This window comes from Aquarana catesbeiana, linkage group LG01 (genome assembly GCF_042186555.1).
Source record: "Aquarana catesbeiana isolate 2022-GZ linkage group LG01, ASM4218655v1, whole genome shotgun sequence".
In the NCBI taxonomy this organism is placed as follows: domain Eukaryota; kingdom Metazoa; phylum Chordata; class Amphibia; order Anura; family Ranidae; genus Aquarana; species Aquarana catesbeiana.
This window is the reverse complement of record NC_133324.1, coordinates 968,547,521-968,572,684: the sequence shown is the minus strand read 5'-3', so window position 1 is coordinate 968,572,684 and position 25,164 is coordinate 968,547,521. Positions and strand designations below refer to the sequence as shown.

General features: G+C 45.6%; 1 protein-coding gene across 5 annotated transcripts in view; it reads right to left on the bottom strand.

Annotated features, from left to right (window-relative positions):
• The window catches only part of LOC141122475 (receptor-type tyrosine-protein phosphatase T-like), a 230,286-nt gene that overhangs the window by 45,501 nt on the left and 159,621 nt on the right, over positions 1-25,164 (bottom strand). For all 5 annotated transcript variants that reach the window (XM_073611980.1, XM_073611977.1, XM_073611981.1 and 2 more), the window contains 3 exons: positions 6,418-6,607; positions 5,298-5,379; positions 892-1,147 (listed from right to left, as the gene is read on the bottom strand). In XM_073611980.1, coding sequence (XP_073468081.1) covers positions 892-1,147; positions 5,298-5,379; positions 6,418-6,607 — 528 coding nt within the window. The remainder of the gene's footprint in view (positions 1-891; positions 1,148-5,297; positions 5,380-6,417; positions 6,608-25,164) is intronic.

Here is a 25,164-nt window from a genome sequence, read left to right as displayed (position 1 = left end):
CTCAATAACGGAGCTATTTTTTCTCCCAATGCTCTGACTGCCACATAGACAGGAGATGAAGAGAAATCTCCCTTTAACAATCTATTTATTAAAAAAAAGTTGTGTTTGGCTATGGGGTTTAGGGTGCTTACACACAAATTAAACTTTTCTCAATGGATGCAAGGCATTCTCTGATTGGATGAGATGGAGAATGTCACGTCACTGTGCCGCCACACCACCTCATTCAATCTCATCATGTCCAAGAGCTCGATGGGTGGTGTGAACATTGTGGAAACGCCCTGTTCTGGTTACATGTTCCTGTCCTTGGTGTCAGAAAGTCTGCATAGGTGTTAATACTTCAATTCACATGGCTGAGGTGTGAAAAAAAACAGCATTATATGTGCAAGACAGGTGCTATTAAAAGCCCCCACCCCTGTTCAGTTATGGTTGCTCCAGTTTGATTTTGCTGGCCTCTTTCACAGCCCTTGCAAATCAATTGTCCTCTCTATCCAAAATATGCTCCTCAATGTCCATCCTGAGCTTTGTCATGTTTGAAGGTAAAGTTCTATGACCAGCAAAATTTTAGTAATTGAGGAAAAATACATTTACCCTGGGTGCACCAAGCCTAGGAACGCACCAAGAGAAAATCGGTCAGGCTCCAAGACTACCACCTCCCAGTGCTCTGGGAAGCCAAGACCTCGTCTCCTCTAACGAAACAGAACTCACTGAGATATATTTCTCTAGAAACCATGAATAGCCAAGCCTGTTAGCTATTGTAATTGACTTGTACTGGGATTCTTATTCATGCCAAGAGTCTGTAATTATCATTTCCACCACAAGCTCTAGAAAACAGAGACTATCAGACCTCATTCATGGCACTCACACACCACAAAGACCTCAGTATAGACATACATGATTCCAGTGGCTGGTAACCCGAATGTAGATGGTGTAGTTGTGGTTGGGAATAAGGGGAGCATTGTGGAACCCATTATAATGGTGGTTATCCCCCAAGGTGAAGGTCCTGGGTCCAATGAGGGTCTCTGCATGAAGAACAGCCGCAGTATAACGGCTGATAGTCCAGCTGGAGTTGTACGGAGTGTTTTTGAAATTCAGGCACTCCTTTGTTGAATTGCCTTCGTGACCACCAAAGACAATTATTTCATAAGATCTGGAGGCAGAAAATACCAGAATGATGTCAGCTATGCAATATAATGCATGTCATGTCATGCTGTCCTTTGTATTAATTATTTACTCTAAATGCATCATATTTCAGTAACCTTTTTTTTTCAAACATTGCATAATTAATAGGACAAACAGGTAAAAAGACAGGTTCTCCCTTGTTGGTTCAGTGCGGGGGGGTTGTTGGGATCCTAAAAGACCCAGGGTTTTTTTAAAGAAAAAGTTGAAGGTCTTGTATATGTAGCACTGACCCCCGAAGGAGCTGCTGATATATTTGGGCCTGTACTCTGCTTTGTCTCCCCCCTGAATATCTCAGTCCCCCTGACTCAACTGTGGTGTAATAGTGTGCAGTTAGAACGAAATCACAAAGGCAAGTTCAAAATACTCAATATTATATACCTGTCTGTAGTTACCTTACCCTCCTCTTGGCTGGTGATGAAGAGGAAAGCAACACTCACGCAGTTGTACTTGAATATTTACTGTAGTTGTATTAGAAGGGTTAAACTACAATGGTTGTACTGTCAGACCAACATAGTCTGACAGACAACTAAACTTTATATTACAAAGGTACAATACAGGTATAAAATGTCTGGAATATTATATGAGTGGTGTATCAAAGTAAATAAGATAACCGTCAGAGTGAGTGTATCTCACCTTGAGCACTATCCTATTTCCTGCACGCTTAAGGCTTATACTAAATCAAATGACTAACTTGATTAAGTATAATACAACACTCAGGAGCTCCCTCCTTAAATATCACACTGCCCTGATATAGTAAAATAACCCAAGGCCTTGTATGTTACTGAACAGTCTTTCTTTATCTTCTTTTCTTCTGCTAGCAAACAAGGTAATTTTGTAATCCAAGTAATGATTCCTTATCAAAATATGCTGAAAAGATGAAAGCCAGGCCCTGGTGCCGTGGCACTTTAACTAACTTTGATGCCAAGGACTCAGTACTATTTCCTCTTTAATCTGCTTGTGGGACTATGGGTCCCAGCAACTCTGTCTTGTATACACGTGTGTATAAAAGTGCATCAAGGAACTTGTGGGCAACAGCCTTCTCACCCAACCAGGACAGTGTTGTCAGAAGACTCCGTTCTGAGGTGCAGGGTTCTGTCTCCGCAGTATCTCAGTTCGTTCGCTGTGGCCGAGCCGTCACGCTGTACCACTTCACAGACGATCGGGAGTCCTCGGTTACCTCCTTCAAGGGTCTCTGGATCGATCACACTGCTGCTCCAGCACGCTGTGATGTAAGGCCGGATCAAAGACTGCTCACAGACGACCGGGAGTCCTCGGTTATCTCCTTCAAGGGTCTCTGGAATGATCACACTGCTGCTCCAGCATGCTGTGATGTAAGGCAGGATCGCTGGCTGCTGTTCCGCTCCGCACAGGGTAGGCCGCAAATCTGTGTAACACACACACCCACAGAGCCCTGCTGGCAGGCCAAGCGTCCCAGGAACAAGAGACCTAAGAAGGCTGCTCCCAGCCTTTTTATAGGCTTCCCACAATGCAATTCTGTTCCCTAAGATTTGTGGCAGTTACTGTGCATTGTGTTTAGGTCAAGTTAATGTCCAAATGTAAACAAACAGAACACTTCCATGTCAACTTGAATAGAAAAATAAAATAAAGATCTAGTCCTTTTGCATTCTGGCTGCTAGATGGCGCCAGAGGATAAGATATAACATTAAAAAAGTTAGATCAAAAATGTGCCCCGCTACATATAGTAAGGTAACAAATAGCAGATGACGCACTTATCCTTTCTCTTTGTTGTCCTCCTTCTCTTTGGTCTCTTTCCCTTAGAATGAAACAATAAGTACATTTTTTACAGACCATAGACTGAAGTAGGAACAGCAGAAGAATCGCAAGGACACAAAAGTACCTGGTATCTCCAGTGCTTCCAACATTCCACCAGTTGTAACTGTAAGGTCACCATGAGACCTGTCTGGTGAGTTGTGGTACCTTTCTGTATGTACATTATTTCACACATTAACATGCACTGCCTTAAGGAAGCCAATTTGTTTTGGAATGGGCTGTCAACACACCACAATCCACAATTCAGTGTTTTTGAATCTTTAATGCATCTACTTAGCAGGGCCTTGGGCTGACAGGGGATACTCCCTTCTAGGAATATCTTGTCCCAGGTTATATCACACTAATACTCTCTTGTAGAACAAGTGCAGGACTTGATTTGAGATGAAATTGCATCTCTTTAATATGAACTTAAGGTATGGTGGGAGAAGAAAGAACAACCAACAGGATCAAAAGGGGTCTTATATCTAGCAGTCACTGGGTGGGCCTGAGAATCCAGAAGCCTCTGTTTCCACCAGAGCAATGCAGCCACAAAACAGAAGGTTCAGGTGTGCACCTGTTTAATTTCTGATTCTATCATAACACGGCCTCCAGATATTCAGCCTACATAGCGGGGCAGTACCCTCAAGGCACTTGCTCTAGCCTTGGGTCCTATCACACCAGGCACTTAGAAGGCCCCTTGTGGGCAGAAACACATAAGCAGATGCTGTTTTACCCCATTTTGCAACAAAAGCATTCTGTACAGTTCCATGGTGGAGTGCTGGCTTACTTTATAGGATGCATGAGGGGGAAAGAATAACTCTTCCTCTCTCCCTAGGGAGAACTGAAGGAAGGAGCCTTCTAGAACAGGATTCAGTTGATTGTCAAAGACTGATCCAACCCACTGATGAAAAATGTATGAGGGCTGACCCCGGCTTACAAGACAGACAAAACTGCCTGGACCATTCATCTGTCACAAGACTCTGGAGTTCCCACAACAAAGTGACTGGCTGATAATGTGAAAATCCCTGTCCTGATAGCATCAGGAGAAAGTGTGTGCATGTGTCAAGGATCATTACCAGATGGTTAGGTGTGCACTCACATTTGTGTGTACTTGCTAATTTATGCAAGAACCTAAATTATACAGGCTTGGTATTCACAAGTACATATTGCGTAGATGTACTGTATGTATGCACAGGTGCACTGGCATGCACACCTATTTCCAATATTGGCCTATTTAAGGAACAGAGCTGAGTTAGGAAGTTGGTAAATGGTCTTCAGCTGTTACCTTGCAACTTGAGCCCTAAATCTGCTTCCCCGTTGTTGATCTGGCCTGCCCTTGGTCTTGTCTCTACTCTGCTAGTTCCTGACCATGGCTTGTCTTTGCTGATTCCTGGTTTGACCGCAGGTATTTCCTTACCACAGCTTTTCTATGCCGATTCCTGGTTTGACCTCAGCTAGATCTTGACCAGGCTTTTCTCTACTGATTTCTGGTTTGTCCCTGGATAGATACTAACCATAGCTTGTCTTTGCTGACCTTTTGGTGTGACCTTGGCCTGCCCCTGATCATGACATCACCTGCCACCCTGCCTGCTGTCTGTCTCCTTAGCATACTAACTGCCCCCCGTCCAGATCTTGCTTTCAGCCTGCTGTGTGTTCCAGCGCCCCGGCCAGATGATTCCTGTCTACCTTCTCCCAGGGACCTATCTGCATAAGCCCTCACAGCCAAGCCTGCCTCCAGAAGAAAGCTTTTGTGGATTGCACTTCTGGCACCCATGCCACACTTTGCCCTCTTGTTCCCTGTGCTACACTCCAGAGGTGTCTGGACCACAGGTGTAAAGGAAGCCTTCTTATCCTCTCTATTTACAATCAGGTGCAGAATAGTTCCTTACCATCAAATTCCAGAAGAGGCTTTGTAGGACATCAAAACACTTCAAAACAAGCAAGAGCTAGGAAACACATCTCTACATTATCCCCTTACTTAAACTGATCATGTCACTGCTGATCGACTTGGGAATAAATGCAACAACGCATTCCTGGTCACATATTATTTACACAAAACAGTATAGAGATTGCAATTATAAATACTACTATTATATCAGCGGTGTCTCCAAATGTAACAATGTTTTGGGTGGGTGGGCAGTGGTCACCTCATGGTCATTACATCCTCTTACACAAGTAGAGGTCATGTAATTGTATTGAATACCTCCAGCAGTTGAGGAACAGCGAAGCAACAGTTTCAATATATGGGCCACCAGAAAGGTAAGTATAGAGAATCTTTTTGTACAGGTTGGGTTTATTTGACCCTGTAATTACAGGAACACATAAAGCAATTGTAAGCAGTATCTCACCTGATTGGCCCGTTCAGACTGAGAACCGGCTGAAGCTGCAAAGTGACATCACTTATTGTCTCCTCCATGTGAAGAGGAGGATCTGAAAAGGAAAATTTGGTAATCTTATCAGAAAACTGAACTGAGCTGTTGTGTGCCAGTAAAAACTATCTGACCATAATATGGAAATTGTACACTATATACAGAAAACCGAGAGACCTTGTTTCTGCCCTTGCATTCATTTATAATGTGGGCATTGAAAGGAAATGGAGTTTGATGGATTCTTGAGGGATCACCATAACATCCTGCTGCTCAAATCTGAACATGTTCAACTGAGGACAGGTCTGCCCATTGGCTTACTTCTGTCCAATGTATGTCTAGTAATGTCAGGTGCTCAAAATCATCTAATGTTCAACTGCATCCTCCTGGATTGTAAATGTGTATGGGAATAGCTTTCTATACTGCTGGACTGTATTACTGGTGTACTAAATTTGCTATAGGATGTTCCTCCTCAACCATACAGTCTCTGGCCTATCACTTTCATTAATTGGATTTCAGTTCTTTACATCATGGAGGCTCAACATTACATGTGGGCATTACCTCCATGCAAATGCAGCCTGCCTAGGAATGCCTCCTCCTCCTGACTGACACCCACCCATCAAGGTATTTTGATATTTTCATAACTCCTCCAAATAACCAGCCCACTGCTTGTATCAAGATCGAGGACTCTTGAGAGGCTAGGAGTACTGAGGCAGAAAGCTATGTAGAGCACCCTATCGGCCCCTCCCACCAGCTATGATCTGCCTGCATTGCATAGCAATGCACAGGGACCCAGGGACCTCACTGCATCTAAAATAATCTATTAATAAAACCAGAAAGGTTTTATTTAAAAATGTCATTATTATGTTGATAAGGAGGGGGGGGGGGGGGGGAGCAGGGAAGGTAAAATATAAGCAGATTAACCCTCAGCATTAATAATAGAGAAGTCCATATCCGATTCTCCCCTCTGAAGAATGGTAATGGATATCTCTGGTGCTCTGACATCATCATCTGCTCAGCATTTTCTACAAATTTTACAATATATAAATAAAAATGTTTCTACCTAAAATCTTCCAATTCCCATGTCACCCAGTGTTCTCACCTCCAATATCAGTCTCAATGTTCTGGGTTGTGACCTCCCCGGGTCCGCCTGATGTGAATCCTTGGAGGGTGATGGTGTAGTTGGTCCCATACTGGAGGGGGATTTTATATTCTGTCACATTGGGTGGGAACTGGAGAGATTCATCCACAGCAAAGAGCACATTGTAATCCCTCCAGGCTGAGATATTCATCTACAAGGAATCATTTCATGGTTTATATCTTATGTCATCCATTTTATGATCATGTAACAAATACAATAAATAAGTAAATATTTTCTATTTAGTAATCCAAAAGAAAATCTGTGATGACTTGGATTGCGAGTAACGCGGTTAACGAGCGTTTCGCAAACTGAGCACTGTATTTCTAAAAATCCTAACTCGGTTTGCAAGTGTTGTCTCGCAAAACAAGCAGAATTCAGGCCAAAGCGGTGTGCAGTACCGCTTTTGGCCTGAGGTGGGGGGGGGGGGCGCTGGAGCCGAACGGTGTCGATCGCAGCTGATCATCGGCGTTTGGAAATGCATCGAAAGGCCCGAGGACAGTTTGGCTGACCTCAGCAAACCTCAGGAAAGGCTCGTGAATGGAGTCTTTCTGAGGTTTGCCAAGGTCAGCTGAACTGTCCTCGGGCCTTTCCGGTCATTTCTGAGGCTCTCCGGCACCCCCCCACCACCTCTGGCCGCATGCGGTATTGCATGCCACTGACGTCAATGTGGAACGAATTATTTTAGTTTCCATTGACTTTAATGGGGAAACTTGCTTTGATATGCGAGTACACTGGATTATGAGCATTCTCCTGGAACGGATTATGCTCGTAATCCAAGGTTCCACTGTATATATTTTTAAAATTGTTTTCTATTGGTAACATTAATACATGTTGCATCCCTGACACAGGATTTGTAGAGTTTTATGGGTTATCCTAAGCAGGCTTTCTGAACCAGGGTTCCTCCAGAGGTTGGTAGGAGTTCCTTTAGCAGTGGTGGATTAAACTCCCACCCAATGGTGCCAGAACAAGCAGCATGGGACCAGTGGAGCTTCTCCTCTTATTTTGTAAGTAAATACCTGCTAAAACCATTGATCATGATAGCTGTATGTAAATGGGGGCTTTCTATCCACTGACAGCCATTATACGGTGAATTCTTTTGAATTACCACCAGGTTAATAGAACCATCTCCTACTGACCACCAATGTGGTGTAGCTAAGGTACCAAGAATTCTATACAAAATAACTTATAGCAGGGGTTCCCGGAGACCTAAACATTACTTAAAGTGGCAATAAAACCAAATCATTATAAACCTTGAATACATGCCATATTACATTGTGTGCATACTCACTTTGCCAAATTGCCACTACAGTATTAATTTTCTGTAGATTGCAAAAAAACAAACAAAAAAAAAACAGGTTGATCCTGGTGTTCTTTGCCCTCCTTCCTTGTCTGTGTCCCCAATGCAGCCTGAGATTGTGTAGACCAGCTTTTACCACATCTACTGAGCATGCTCCAGTTTCAGTTCCCTTTCTAAGCACTTAGTTTCCTCCTTTTTCTGCTGTATATTATCGAAAATCAAGGGAATCCAGACAGCTGCACTCTTAAGAATCATCCATCTTTATTGAGGGTATAAAAGCCCCATCATACAACATAAAGGACACTGTGGAGATAGTGGGAAACTCAATGCTTTTTGCACTAGCAGAAGCACTAGTAGAAGCATTAAACACATTGATTTTCCCTCCATCCTTACATTGTTTTTTATTCTGTATGATGGGGCTTTTATACCCTCAATAAAGAAGGATAATTCTTCAAAGTGCAGCTGTCTGGATTCCCTTTATTTCAACTATGTAACGCTAACCCCCAAAGGGGGCGCTGCATTTGTCCAGGTCCTTTCCTATTTAGTGCAGAGGCAGCCAGGCAGGGCCGATCCTAGGGTCACAGACGCCTGGGTGCAGAAATATTTCTGGCACCCCCCACATGGGCGTAGTCATCTTACTAACTACTCCCCTTCACAAATGTTTCTATGGTAATAAATCCACCTCTCCATCTATAAGCCCCACCACTTTTTGTAATCTAAGTGCCCTCTTCTTCCCCCTTCATCCCCCTACATCTGTGTCCTCCTTTGCCCCTTCACCCTCCCCTACAGTCAGTGGAGGCCCATCCATTAGGGGCTTGATCCATGTGTCCGGCCCCTAATGTACATGCAGGATGCTGGGCGCATGGATTTCAATGGTTTTCTTTTTTTTGAAGCACATGATTAGAGCCTGAGGCTCTAATTGGCTTCAAAAAAGGGTGGGCTCAGGGTGCAGAGCACAGCACCCTGAGCCCACCCAGTTGTGTGACATTAGTGGCTTAATATTCACTATTGTCTTCCTAATTCTCCTCCCAGCCAATCAGGAAGCGAGTTCTGAGATCCAATTGGCGAGGGAGTCTTAGGACTGCCGGCCAATTGGGTCTCAAGACCCACTTCCTGTTTGGCCGGGAGGAGAAGCAACAGCCCTGAAGCAAGGAGTAGCTGGAGCGAGGAACAGCTGCCCTACCCCGGATCCTCATCATCTGCCTCCTAAGGCAAGGATACCTCTGATCGCCGCCTTCCTGTCCATCTCTGGCGGGGGGGAATCGGTGCCTTCCCGTCCGTCTCCTGTGTGTGGGGGTGATCGGTGCCTTCCTGTTCGCCTCTCATGCCGGGAGGGGGGGTAAATCGGTGCCTTCCCACCCATCTCCCACAGGAGGGTGGGGGTATCGTTGGTTTGCCGCTACCCCCCCACCCACCCACCCTCGCCCACTTCAGTGTCCTCCTCTGCCCATTTCACCCCCCACAGCAGCCACACTGGAACAGAGAAATACATTTCCCTAGTTTAGGCCACAGAGTCAGAATCAGAGTCAGAAAGGATATTGTGAATTAGCTGTTATGTTGCTGTTATATTAGTAGACAGTAGTGTCCTCCTCTGCCACCCTTTATATTACCCCCCCGTCACATCAGTGTTCTGACCTGTGGCGAGGTGCCACCACCGAGACCGAGTGCCTTGTCTTTCATGTCCAAAATGGCATCAGGCAGCACCATTACGTCACTACGCATGCCTGGTCAAAAATGGGTGAGCGTGTACAAGCTTTTCCAAGGGCGGAACGGCGCATGTGCTGCTGCCCGTAACAGGTAATTATGGACAGCCCAAAAATAGGCTGAAATTTACGGGCTGGAAACATAGTGGTCCGTTTTAATATAAATTATGTGTTGGCATATTCATTACAACACTAGGAATCCGCCACAGTTTAATTATAATTGTGGCCTATGAGAGATCAGATGGTGTATATATATCACAGGATGTTAGTACAAGCGAGTCATTTGCCGCAATCTAATCACAATTGCGGGCTACGAGAAAATGGTGGCGATCGCTGCTATAAATAGTATGGGATGGACGCCAGCCAACCAGAATTCCCAGAGGAAGTCACGAGATTGTGACGAAACCGGTAAGAGGAGCTTGATCGGCTGACGTGGAAGGTAGCAGGAAGTGTTTTGGAGAGCAGATACAGGACGGGGTGAACGCCGGGAACCGGGGCTGCAGTTTCGTACTTCAGGTGCCATTATCACCCCCCCAGTATACCAGTATACTAAAATTGTGTTTTTTATTATGTAAATGTGAGTGTAAATGTATGTGGAGTCTAAGTTGCAATTAAACCTTTTTAAACTATTTCACACTATTGCAAGCCTTTGTTGTCTTACGCATGTGATATATATGAGGGAGTTATTGAAACACCAGGAGGAAGTAGTGGCTGTTGACCTGCACTATTACCAGGAGGTGGAAGGAATCTGAGATCTGTATTTGAGTTATTAAGCCACCATAAGAATAAGAAAATACAGGAGGATCTTTCAAGCTGTTGATATTAACTACAGGCTTATTTATAAAGCCCTTAAGGTGAGGGTACACCTGGTGGAGGGAGTGTGCACATTGCATGAAGACACTATCATCACCTGTTTTATGCTGCTATAATGGACTATTATTGTTTGTCATAATATATCATTAAAGATTGTGTGCAATATACCTGGACATTATATGAAAATCACAAGGAGCACTTGCACTTTGCACTTTATTTGCACACGGAGCACTTGCACTTTATTTGCATATTATTATTTCTTATATCAATTCTATATATATGTATGTGTATAAATATATATATATATATATATATATATATATATATATATATATATATATATATATATATATATATATTCTTTTAATTGCTTTTTATATATGATTAATTTTATTATTTGTCATTAGCGCTGCACATTGTGTCATACAAATTTGTATTATCACATTCTGGGGAAGTGTGAGAAATTATAAAGTTTAGAACTAACGTTGAGCTGGTCCTGGGAGCCACTGCCACATCCCATTATACAGGAGAAAGACACAGAAGCTAGGCACCCCAAGGGATAATATGGGCAGTGGATCAACAAGGATCAGAAATGCAGATGAAGTACAAAAAAGTTCTTAGATAAAAGTATCAAATTTTATTAATACTAATTGTGCAAAATACATACTGACATCTAAAATCAACAATACAATAAGGGCAATTGGTGTCAGAAATAAATCTGCTATAATGTAGACGGTGAACCACAGAGGCCAATAAATGGTCAAAGAGGTCGTGGAACTGCTACAAAATACCCTACATGTTTCTTTTTATGGTATGTACTTCCTTCCTCAGGGGTTTCAGTCAAGCAGGTTATTATATTTCTAAAAAGAAAAAATATTTGCATATATATATATATATGAGTAAATATGTTTTACATCTGCATAGGCAATAAAAGAAATAGTAGGTATTGATCAGTAGACTTCAATTCACAGAAAAAGACAGAGAAGGCATCAAGTTAGATATTAATCCAAAAAAGTACTCACAAGTAGGGATGAGCCGAACACCCCCCGGTTCGGTTCTCACCAGAACCTGCGAACGGACCGAAAGTTCGCACGAACGTTAGAACCCCATTGACGTCTATGGGACTCGAACGTTCAAAATCAAAAGTGCTCATTTTAAAGGCTAATTTGCATGGTATTGTCCTAAAAAGGGTTTGGGGACCCGGGTCCAGCCCCAGGGGACATGTATCAATGCAAAAAAAACTTTTAAAAACGGCCATTTTTTCGGGAGCAGTGATTTTAATGATGCTTAAAGTAAAAAAAAAAGTGAAATATTCCTTTAAATATCGTACCTGGGGGGTGTCTATAGTATGCCTGTAAAGTGACGCGTGTTTCCCGTGTTTAGAACAGTCCCTGCACCAAATGTCATTTTTAAAGGAAAAAATCTCATTTAAAACTGCTTGCGGGTTTAATGTAATGTCGGGTCATGGCAATATGGATGAAAATCGGTGAGACAAACGGCATGGGTACCCCCCAGTCCATTACCAGGCCCTTTGGGTCTTGTATGGATATTAAGGGGAACCCCGCACCCAAATTAAAATAAGGAAAGGTGTGGGGCCACCAGGCCCTATATACTCTGAACAGCAGTATACAGGCGGTGCAAACAAGACAGGGACTGTAGGTTTGTTGTTAAGTAGAATCTGTTTGTAATTTTGAACGGGTACATTTTTAACGTGTTTAGCTCCAGCCAAAAAATCTTTTTTAAGCTTTTTGGAAAACATAGGGAAGGGTTATCACCCCTGTGACATTTGTTTTGCTGTCTTTCCTCCTCTTCAGAAGATTTCACCTCACTTTTTGTCCCAATGAAAAATGTTTTTTGAAAATTTGGGTTTTTTTGTGGAACAAGGATTGGAAAGCATCAGTGGAAAGGAGAAATTTTTTTCCCATATTAACTCTTACAGGAGAGAATTTCCCTTCCTAGGGGTAGATTTCATCTCACTTCCTGTTGTCTCCTTCCGTTTGCAAGTAGGAGTCATTTGTAAGTTAGATGTTTGAAAGTAGGGTCCTGCCCTATATACTAAGCAGAAATTTGTGCCTTAGGTGTTGCTGTGGCCACAACACTGTAAGCCCTCACAGGGCCCTGCTGTGAAATATTAGATCAAGAATTGTAATTACATGCCCCTGTTGAACAGGAGCTGAAAAATTAGGCCTTAGGCACTGGTGCTGGTGCCACAACACTGCAACCCCTCACAGACACTCTAGTTGGAACGCAGGAACGAGCCCTGCTGCAAAGTATTGCTTCAAAAATTGTAATTACACGCCCCTGTTAGACAGGGGCAGAAAAATTGGGCCTTAGGCACTGGTGCTGGTGCCACAACACTGCAACCCCTCACAGACACTCTAGTTGGAATGCAGGAACGAGCCCTGCTGCAAAATATTACATCAAAAATTGTAATTACACGCCCCTGTTAAACAGGGGCTGAAAAATTGTGCCTTAGGCACTGGTGGTGACGCCCAGAACCAAAAATGTTCTTACAAGCTATCAGCGTAATGATTGAGGAGGAAGAGGATAATTACTCAGGGATAGTCACTCAGCATCAGCATAGGCAGTCTTTGAAGGGATCTGAGATTTCAAAAAAAATTATTCGGTTACATCAGCATCAGGTGCTTGGTAGCTGGTGGTGATCCAAGATTCATTTTTATGAAGGTCAGTCGATCGACCGAGTCGGTGGACAGACGCACCCTGTGATCGGTTACCACGCCTCCAGCAGCACTGAATGTGCATTCCGAAAGAACGCTGGATGCAGGACAGGCCAGTAGCTCAATTGCATACTGTGCAAGCTCTGGCCAGTGATCCATCCTCAAGACCCAGTAACCCAGAGGATTTTCGGTGGGAAAGGTGTCCAAGTCTGATCTTGCCCCTAGGTATTCCTGCACCATGTAAAACAGACGCTGGCGATGGTTGCTGGAACCGATCATACCTTGGGGCTGCGGACCAAAAAATTGTCTGAACGCATCGGTCAGATGGCCACCTTCTCCACCGCTCCTTCTTTGACTGACCGAAGCCTCAGCAACACGTTGTCCAGAAACAGGAGTTTGTAACCTCCCAGTCTCTGGGAACGCGTTGCACAGACCTTTCTGCAAGGCCTCCCGAAGATGTTTCATCCTCTGCTCCCTCTGCGATGGCAAGATAAAGTCCGCAACCTTACCCTTGTAATGTGGATCAAGGAGGGTTGCCAGCCAGTATTGGTCCTTCTCCTTGATACCACGAATACGAGGATCCTTACGCAGGCTTTGCAGGATCAGGGAGGCCATGCAGCGTAGGTTTGCTGAGGCATTCGGTCCGGAGTCCTCTGGGTCACTAAGGACGACAACGTCCGCAGCCACCTCCTCCCAGCCACGTACAAGTCCATGTGTTTCTTGGGACTGATCCCTTAAAGACTGCTGCTGATGCTGAGTGCCAGGCTCCACCTCCATACTGACACAATCTTCCTCCTCCTCCTCCTCCTCCTCCTCCTCGTCCTCTTCCTGTGTGATCGGCGGGCACGCAGGAACACTGTCTGGATAAAGGGGGCCTTGAGAGCTAAGGAAGTCCTCCTCTTCCTGCCTCTGTTCTGCCTCAAGTGCCCTGTCCATTATTCCACGCAGCGTGTGCTCCAACAGGTGGACAAGGGGGACAGTGTCACTGATGCATGCACTGTCACTGCTCACCATCCTCGTGGCCTCCTCGAATGGTGACAGGACAGTGCATGCATCCCTGATCATGGCCCACTGGCGTGGGGAAAAAAAAACAAGCTCCCCTGACCCTGTCCTGGTGCCATAGTCGCACATGTACTCATTGATGGCCCTCTGCTGCGTGTGCAGCCGCTGCAGCATGGCCAACGTTGAGTTCCACCTGGTGGGCATGTCACAGATTAGGCGGTTCTTGGGCAGGTTAAACTCCTTTTGGAGGTCCGTCAGCCGAGCACTGGCATTATATGACCGGCGGAAATGCACACAGACTTTCCTGGCCTGCCTCAGGACATCCTGTAAGCACGGGTACCTGCCCAAGAACCGCTGCACCACCAAGTTAAGGACGTGAGCCAAACAGGGCACATGGGTCATTTGTCCCTGTCGGAGGGCAGAGAGGAGGTTGGTGCCATTGTCGCAAACCACCATTCCTGCCTTAAGTTGGCGTGGCGTCAACCACCTCTGAACCTGCCCCTGCAGAGCTGACAGAACCTCTGCCCCAGTGTGGCTCCTGTCCCCCAAGCACACCAGCTCAAGCACCGCATGGCATCTTTTGGCCTGCGTACTTGCGTAGCCCCTTGAACGACTACGGAGCACTGCTGGTTCCGAGGAAGAGGCCATGGAGGAAGAAGAAGAGGAGGGGTGGAGGAGAGAGGTGTGTCACAATCATTAGCATTTTGGAGGTGTGGTGGCGGAACAACCTCCAACACTACTGCACCTTGTCCTGCATCCTTCCCAGCTGCCAGCAGAGTCACCAAATGCGCCGTGAAACTTAGGTAACGTCCCTGTCCATGCCTGCTGGACCATGAGTCAGCGGTAATATGCACCTTACCGCTGACCGCCCTGTCCAGCGAGGCATGGACATTGCCTTCCACATGCCGGTAGAGAGCCGGAATCGCCTTCCGTGAGAAAAAGTGGCGTTTGGGTACCTGCCACTGAGGAACCGCACATTCCACAAACTCACGGAAGGGGGCAGAGTCTACCAACTGAAAAGGCAGCAGTTGAAGTGCTAGCAATTTTGCCAAACTAGCATTCAACCGCTGGGCATGTAGATGGCTGGGAGCAAACTTCTTTCGGCGGTGCAGCAGCTGGGGCAGGGAAATTTGCCTGGTACAATCTGACGTCGGTGTACCAAAAGCAGATTGCCCACAAGTACTTGGCTGTGACACACCTAATTCTACACCTTCATTCCTCTCACTGCAGGTCTCAGAGAGGACTGGAGGTCTAGTGGGGTTGGAAATCTCAGCTGATGAGGAGCAAGGAGAGATCCTCTTTGTTCTTTGGTGTGGGTCTTTTAGATACGCTTGCCAACGAACTGCATGGCAGGTCAACATATGTCTGGTCAAGCATGTGGTACCCAAGCGGGAGATGTTTTGGCCACGTGAGATACGCTTGAGACATATGTTGCAAATAGCAGCGGTGCGATCTGATGCACTCGTCTCAAAAAAGGCCCACACCAAAGAACTTTTTGAATAACGCGCAGAGACTGCAGCGCCCTGCACATGTGGAGCTTTGGGGTGTGATGCAGTCAATGTGCTGCCCTTAGGCTGGCCCCTGGAGGGCATCCTGCCTCGTTGGTGATGTGCCGCCTCCTCCTCCTCCTCCTCCTCTCTCCTATCAGGCACCCACGTTGAGTCAGTAACCTCATCATCCCCTCCCTCCTCATCACTGGAGCAAACCTGGCAGTATGCTGCAGCAGGGGGAGCATGACTGCCAGATTGCTGTCCTTCTTGGGCACCCCCTCTGTCCGTGCTCATGTTACTGCCTTCATCGAGCTCAGTATCATCATCAGAGCCTTCCAAACGCTGGGCATCCTCCTGGAGCATGTACCCAACACTGTGGTCAAACAGTTCGAGGGACTCCTCAGGAGGACATGGTGGAGCTAGGGAAGGAGTCACTGATGACATTGAGCCGAGGGAAGAGGCCGCTGCTTTGCCAGACAAAGCACCCTGGGCATGGGTGAGAGAGGATGAGGAGGATGAGGACGGCTTGGTCATCCACTCGACCAAGTCTTCCGCATGTTGCGGCTCAACACGGCCAGCTGCCGAAAAAAAGGCCAAGCGTGTCCCATGGCCACGTGCTGATGAGGATGCACCGTCTCCACGACCAGCACTAGACACAGAGCCTGCTTGCCCTCTCTTATTGGCTTGTGACTGTCTGCCTCTCCTTCTTGGCCTTCCAGACATACTAATGGCCTGTAGCTGCACTAAGCTGGGATATATATATATATATATATATATATATATATATATATATATATATATATATATATATATATATATATATATATATATATATATTTATATATATATATATATATATATATATATATATATATATATTTATATATGTACTGATACTGCAGCTAGCAAAATCAACTGCTTGCCTGTAGTATGAGAACACCACCAACCTTCTACAGGTAGCTTTAGCTGAACACTGTGAGGTGGACGCACCCCACTAACTTGTAGGTTTAGCTGAACACTGTGAGCAGGACGCACTGCACTAACTGTAAATAGTCTAGCTGCCTGACCGTGGTACTAATAGGATCAAAAGAACACCAGTAATTTTCTTCAGGTAGCTTTATATACTATAACAAGACAAGCCTGCCTGTCAGTAGGAAGATAACAGGAACGGATCTAGCTGAACACTGTGAGCAGGACGCACTGTACTAAATGTAAATAGTCTAGCTGCCTGACCGTGGTACTAATAGGATCAAAAGAACACCAGTAATTTTCTTTAGGTAGCTGTTAATACTGTAACAAAACAAGCCTGCCTGTCAGTAGGAAGATAACAGGAACGGATCTAGCTGAACACTGTGAGCAGGACGCACTGCACTAAATGTAAATAGTCTAGAAGATAACAGGAACGGATCTAGCTAAACTGAATACAGTGTATATATATATATATATGCAACACCTGGGATGCATATATATACACAATACACTGTAAGTGCAGCTAACTGACTGACTGTCCTGCCTAATCTATCTAACTCAAATCAAATGACACTGTCTCTCTGTCTATCTCTTTCAACGCCGGAACTCACACTACACAGGGCCGCCGTGCAGGCGGCCTTATATAGTGTGGGGCGTGTACTAAATCCCCTGAGCCATAATTGGCCAAAGCCTCCTTGGCTTTGGCCAATTACGGTTCTCTGTTCAGGCGGTGCTGTGATTGGCCAAGCATGCGGGTCATAGTGCATGCTTGGCCAATCATCAGCAAGCAATGCACTGCGATGCCGCAGTGAATTATGGGCCGTGACGCGCCACACGAATTTGGTGCGAATGGCCCATATCGTTCGCAATTCGGCGAACGACCGAACAGCCGATGTTCGAGTCGAACATGGGTTCGACTCGAACACGAAGCTCATCCCTACTCACAAGACATCTGTCTCTCTATTGTAACAAGGATATACACAGTGATGTTGCGAGATGGAACTCCCACACCCATAGACCCAGTGGATAAAGGCAGTCCTCCCAGTTAGATTCAAAGGTGGGGATACTGAACAAAACAGAAAAATCTCGTTTCTGTATAGAATTAGCCTTATGCCAAAGGGGGGGGGGGGGGGGGGGATGGCAGGGCAGGGCTCACGAGAACCGCCACTGATAGGCAAAATTGGCGCACATCTAAAAACAAAAACAAAAAAAGAAGGTGGGGACATTATATGTATCTCTATACCATAAGCATAGTGTGTATTGAAATGGAGGGAGAGATAAAGGATAAATCTCTCCCAGTAATTATGTCAAGGTAGAGCATGAAGCAAAGTGCATAGATAGATAACTAACCTTAGCCACTCAAAGTAACCAGACCCAGTATAGGGAGCTGTGCTCCTCTCAGTTGTGTAGCAGAGTTTACTGAGAGTGAGGTTAAATACCTGATGGTGTGGGAGTGGTATGATCAAATAACGAGGTCCCACTTGATTTAGAACAATATGAGTCCAGGTGAGGGAGATGAGTTTTAATAGGGGGTGAGCATAGCAGACTTTGAGTACCAAAAGGGGTACGTAGTGGTGTATCAGAGGTGCCAGCCAATCACGGCTCCCCGGCCTGAGCGGCGTCCGACGTCATCGCGCGAGATGATGCAATGGCGTCCGGCGTCGACAGAGGCCGCCGACACGGAAGGAGGGCAGCCTGCCAGGGCTAGGATGGAAAGCCTAGTGGGCACGCACGAGACAATGAATCAAGCGCATGCGCATAGAAGCTGCTGAAGCTGCCGTAGAACAGAAACGGAGGCCTTTCCGTGTCGGGGAGCACCGCCGAGCCATTCCCATGGGCACTCAAGGAATCCAAACGGCTCAAAACTATTATGAAAAATAATAAATAAATAAAGAATAAGAGAAATTCTTTTGAGAGGAGTTTTGCCGATATCATCTTAACTGACAGGACGTGGGGATCCCATCTGTACAGGATTATATTGTTCCCTAAAGAACAAAGAAAAAACTATTTAATTGCAATTGAAAAATATATGATAGTGCATGAGAGAAGAATAGATGATTATTAGGTACTAAGGATAAACATGCTATCTCGATAGAAACGTCAGGATATGTTTATTATAGAGCTTGTTACTAGGCAACCTTCCTACAGCTAAGAGCTTAAGAGGTGATTATAGACATGGGACTAGGTGAAAGGAGAGAGAGGGAAAGGGAGAAAGAATTTGAAGGGGAGGAGAGAAAAGGGGGAAAGAAGCATAATGGGGGTGAATAATTTAAAGATCCTTATCATAGCCTCCTGTGGCGAAGCCTGGAAGAAAGGGCTTTAAATTAAAGGCTTCATTGAGGCCAGGTGGTATGGTCGCATCAAGCTTTGATATCCAGCGGAGTTCTCATTGAAAGAGAGTTTTGTTGAAGTCTCCCCCACGAGAACTCGGGTGTAGGCGATCCAACACCAGAACGGATTTTTTAGGGCAGATGCCCTCGTGTACTTGGGCCACATGTCTGCCCAATGGGAGGTCGGGGTCAGCTGTTTGCATGGCCCTAATATGTCGGTAAAGCCTTTGCCATAGTTTTTGTAGGGTTTTCCCCACATAAAAACAGTTGCAACTGCATAACAGCATATACACTACGCCCATTGTCTGACAGTTGGCATAATGTCTAGGTACAAAGTGTATGCCATTGGGTAAGTATACGTTTTTCCTCGTATCCATGTACTTACAATAGGTACAAGAACCGCATTGGAATATGCCTACTGTTGTACAAGGATCACCTCTATTATGGCCCTTAAATTCGCTTTGGACTAATAAGTCGCCCACCGAGGTGGCTTGTCTGTAGGTAATTAGGGGCATGGGGGGCACAAAGGGGCCTATGGTGGGGTCAGAGGTCAATAAGTGCCAATATTTTTGGCATATCTGTCTGATTTTGCTATGATCATTGGTATAGGTGGTAATTATTCTAGAAGTCTCATTGGTAGTTGGGGTTTGTTTGGAAGCTAACAGTTCATGTCTGTTCTTCAGGTTGGCGCGTTTGAAAGCTCTTTTGAGACATTTGTGACTGTAGCCACGTTTGAGAAGTCGGTTTTTAAGGTTGTTGGCCTCATATTTAAAGTCTGAATGGTTGGAACAATTGCGTTTTATCCGTAGATATTCGCCATAGAGGATTGAGTTAATCAGTGACTTAGGGTGGAAACTAGAGGAGTGCAATATCGTGTTCCCTGTAGTGGGTTTCCTGAAAAGTTTGCATGATAATAATTTGGATTCGTTGATTGAGATTTCGATGTCCAAGAATGTGATTCTGGACATATCATACGACATAGTAAATTTAAGGTTGAATTGATTCTTATTTAATGCGTCTAAACATTCATTCAAAAGGGACTGGGGGTCATCCCAGCCGACGAAGATGTCATCTATGTACCTGTGCCACATAACTATGTGGCACAGGTACATAGAGAGATCCTCGTCGCTGAAAATGGTGTCTTCCCACTCCCCCAGGTACAGATTGGTGTAGCCAGGGGCACAACAAGTGACCCTGGCTACACCCTGCACCTGGAGGAAAAGTCGGCCATCAAACAAAAACACGTTGTGGTTAAGGATATAGTCTAGGGAATGAAGTATGAATTCGTTAAAGGAGGGTTCATGATGGCTCGTTTGAGACAACACTCTTTGAATACAGGATATCCCTCTACAGTGAGGTATAGAACTGTAGAGGGCTTCCACGTCAATGGTTACAAGTATGCAATGATCAGGGACTTGAATGTCCTGAAGAATTTGTAAAAGGTGAATGGTGTCACGAATGAATGATGGAATGGCCGGAACAAAAGGTCTAATATGTTCATCTATAAGTTTTGACAGGTTTTCGGTGATTGATCCGTTCCCAGAGAGAATTAGTCTCCCTGGTGGATCTTTGATGTTTTTATGTAGTTTAGGTAGTGCGTAGAATGTTGGTACGCGTGGATAGGGAATTCTGATGAATTCCCATGTTTGTTTAGAAATAATGTTATTGTGAAAAGCATCATCTACAAATGAATAGAACTTTTTTTTGAAGGCCTCCACTATGTCGGTGCCCACTGGGCGGTACCAATCGCGATTTCTGAGGATTTTGAAACAAGTTTGTTTATAATGTTCATTGTCCATTAAGACAATGTTTCCCCCTTTATCACTGGGTTTAATCGTGATGTCGTGATTGTTAGATAAATTATGTAGGGCTGTTTGTTCGTTTTTGGTTAGATTTGGTTTATGAGAGGGTGTAAGTTTGAGGGATTTAATGTCCTTGGAAGTCATTTTTAAAAAGGTAGTCACGCCATGATTAGAACTAGGGGCAGGGTACATGGAGGAGGCCTTTTTTAGGGAAGATTTTTTGGGTATAGTGGGTGTGTCTTCATTCTCTTTGAGTAGAGATTCTAGGTCTAAGGTGTCAATTAGATCCTGAGGGTCATTTTCTTGTAATAGAGCATTGAGATTATCGAGGGCTTGTCGCTCACTGAGTGTGCGGCAGCCTTCATATTCTGATTTATGTTTATCAAACATGTTTTTTAGTAGTAATTTACGCGTGTAGAGGTGTAAGTCTTTTATAGCTGTAAATTTGTCCAGTCTATTGTTCGGGCAAAAAGTCAGCCCCTTAGAAAGAACTGAAATTTCATCTGGGGTAAGGATGTGTGATGATAGATTTACTACATCCAAAGAGGATGATGTATTTACGTTGGTGGTTGATTTGGGGGTCCCTGCAAGTTCCCCTGGTTTTTTGGAAAAAAGATTGATGGAATTTTGCCTAATGGTGTTGATAAAGGGATTTCGGCTGGTGTAGATACTCCAGCATCGTTAGTGGGCATTATTGTTTGTGCCACAGAACTCTGGCTCGCGGTTGGAGGGTTCCGGGGGTGTGATTTAGGAAAAGGTTTTTTGGTTCTATTGGCCAAGGGATGGTCTTCATCCTGGCGTCTTTTAGGTTTTTTGGATCGTCCAGAATGTTTGGACGAGGAATGGGAGACGCTTGATGATACAGAAGAGGAATCGGATATATCTCAATGCTTGGGGTAGTGTGTTGGATTCCGTTTAGGATTTTTCGGTGGTTCACTGTCTACATTATAGCAGCTTTATTTCTGACACCAATTGCCCTTATTGTATTGTTGATTTTAGATGTCATTATGTATTTTACACAATTTGTACTAATAAAATTTGAAACTTTTATCTAAGAACTTTTTTGTACTTCATCTGCATTTCTGATCCTTGTTGATCCACTGCCCATATTATCCCTTGGGGTGCCTAGCTTCTGTGTCTTCATTCTGGGGAAGTGTGGGGAGTGCTGGCAGCTGTTTTATAGTTTTAGTTTAGTTTAATTTTCACTTTAGGTTTTAGTTTGGCAGCTCACAAGGTTTTTCCCATTTTAAATTTACGGGTTGCCCGTAAATTAACAAGCGGTAGGCAACACAGCCCCCCTCTGCCTCAGCTTGTGGTGCCTGGGCAAGGTGCACCCTGTGCACCTGCCCAGGATCGGCCCTGCAGCCAGGCACACAGCAAATAGTTTACTCACTCTGGCTCAGAAAACAGTCTAGGGGATGTCTTTTTGAGGTTTATTGCTGTAGAACTTGAACAGAAAGAGAACAATGGGGAATGGGATACTTTAAATTGTTTAAATGCCAATTTAAGTGGAGGAAACTTCTCTTTATAGCAGCAGCAAAGTCACTTTTTTCACAGCTGAAGACCATGAACAAAAGGATTTTATCACAGTTTAACCACTTCCGGACCGCCGCACAACTATATCCGTCCTCACTTTGAGGACGGATATCGTTGTTATGGCAGCAGCTAGCTGCCATAACTCTGATATTGCCGTGTTCGGCTGGCGGTCTGGTACAAGATAAAAGCGTTCTCTGCCGCAGATTCGCTGTGAGATCACTTTTATCGGCGGCGGGAGAGGGCCCCTCTCCCGCTGCGATCCGGTGCCCTCCCACGCTTACCAGAGCCGTCGGCACTGGCGGAGGCAATCGGATCCTTCCGGTCGCTGTGCATGGAGATGAGTGAGGGGAAAATTACCCCCACCCATCTCCATGACACTGTAGGGCAGAAGCGACGTCAAAACGCCACTTCCGCCCAAAGCTCTTAAAGGGACATTTTTTTTTTAAATGACAAAAACAGTGTTTTTTTTTTAAAACAGTGTACAAATAAAAAATAAAAGGAAAAATAATTAAGAAAAAAAAAATTTAAACACCCCACGAGCTCGCGTGCAGAAGTGAACGCATACGTGAGTAGCGCCCTCATATGAAAATGGTGTTCAAACCACACATGTGGGGTATCGCCCTTAAAGGGGTTTAGGATGCGGGCGGCTCCAAGGGGTTAAAGTATAACGGAGCAGCCTAAACCCTTTGCAGCTGAGAACCATAAACAATCTTGAACAAGTTCCGGGCTAATTGGAACAGTCACTATCCACAGCTGAGGACCATGGGGACTGCAGATCAGTAATCAAGCTTTACCCACAGACCAGAGAGAGGGATCCAGAATTTGAGGTATTTGTCTACAACACCGAGTAGTTGAGTAGTCCTGGAGCCAGTCCTGGATGGCTCCAGTGGCAAGCAGCCCCCTGAAGCATCAGCAGTCCATCCTCAGGTAGGTAGGACACAGCACCAACTAATTCTTGTCTTCCAAGGCTCCAGCCTATTTATCCCCTTCTCTGAACACCTACTGGCAGGGCCGGCCCTACCATGGGACCCGATGGAGCCATGGTTTCAGGCGGCACATTCAGGGGGGTGGCAAATTGCCACCCGCCAGCCAGCCTGTTCTGCCCGCTCCGCTGCGAAACCCTCTGTGAGGATCCGCCGAGAAAGGTCCCCCATCGGATACTGTCCGCCCTGTACTGCGCAGGTGCAGCGCTTGCGCAGTACGGAGGACAAAGGAGACGCCAAAAGTCTCCGTACATAAACAGCTGTTCATGAGCTCTACACGGCGCCTGCGCTTCAGAGTACATTGTGCCACACGCTCCCGCTGTTGATGTTCGGAGACTTCCGGCGTCTCCTTTGTCCTCTGTACTGTATAAGCGCACAGGGCGGACACTATGCGATGGGGGACCTTTTTCGGCAGAACCGGGCTCCTCACAGTGGGATCAGCAGCAGTGGCAAGTGACAATCCACAATGTGTGCCTGGTGACGTGGCAAGCGACAATCCGGTACGTGTGGCAGGTGACGTGGCAAGCAACAATCCAGTACGTGTGGCAGGTGACGTGGCAAGTGACAATCCGGTACGTGTGGCAGGTGACGTGGCAAGCAACAATCCAGTACGTGTGGCAGGTGACGTGGCAAGTGACAATCCGGTATGTGTGGCAGGTGACGTGGCAAGTGACAATCCGGTACGTGTGGCAGGTGACGTGGCAAGCGACAATCCGGTACGTGTGGAGTCGTGACAATCCGCAATGTGTGGCAGGTGGCATCATGGCAATCCACAATGTGTGGCAGGTGGAGTCGTGGCAAGTGACGATCCGCAATGTGTGGCAGGTGGCATCATGGCAATCCTCAATGTGTGGCGGGTGGAATCGTGGCAAGTGACAATCCACAATGTGTGCCTGGTGACGTGGCAAGTGACAATCTGGTATCTGTGGCAGGTGACGTGGCTAGCGACAATCCGGTACATGTGGCAGGTGACGTGGCAAGCGACCATCCAGTACGTGTGGCAGGTGACATGGCAAACGACAATCCGGTACGTGTGGCGTTGTGACAATCCGCAGTGGCAGGTGGTGTCATGGCAAGCCGCAATGTGTGGCAGGTGGAGTTGTGGCAAGTGACAATCCGCAATGTGTGTCGGGTGGCGTCATGGCAATCCGCAATGTGTGGCGGGTGGAGTCGTGGCAAGTGACAATCCGCATCCGAAGGTAGGTGACGTTGGCAAGTTACACGCTCAGGGCTCCCACTGATTCTGCATTATGGTGAGTTGAAAAATTTTATTTTATATAACAATGTAATAATAATAGAAATATTGCACTTCAATCATTTTTTTTGCGATTCGGCACTGCATCGCTTTAACTGATAATTGTGCGGTCATGCGACGTTGCACCCAAACAAAATTACGTCCTTTTTTTCCCACAAATAGAGCTTTCTTTTGGTGGTATTTGATCACCTCCGTGGTTTGTATTTTTACAGGTCTTCTTTATACTCCTTTACATGTATAGAGCCATGACAGGTCCACTTTAGTTACCATGATATAAAATAATGGATGTGGGGGCATTTTGGTGAGCGTGATTTTATTTTTTTGGGGGGGGGGCAGCATTTCATTCTTGGTACCAGGCAGCACAATGTCTTGGGCCGGCACTGCCTACTGGGCACACCTTCCTGCCCATTGGACAGGGAGTAGTACATATTCAAGCTGAGGATTTGTAACTTCCTACCCCAAGCTCTGGAAGTTTCTCAACAGAACTAGGGGGAAGCAATCAATCCCACAGCTTGTGGAGCCTCAGCAGACCATAACAGACAATCCCACTCCTCTCACTACAGAATGAACCAAAAACTAAATTTCCCTAGCACTTAACTAGCAGGGTGCCACAACTATATAGAGTCACACATGTGGGCGTATACACAGTGGTAAATGACACTCACCTCTCTCCCTCCCCTCCTCCTCCTCCATGTCCTCCTATTGCTAAACACAATGAGGGTGGGGAATAATATTGTGATTGAAAGAGGCTTAATCTCCCTGTTAGTCCCAGCACATACACACCATATACACCGGCTGGAGGGGTGTGGGACAGATTGATTGGTAGAACATCCTCCAGATCTCTTTACAG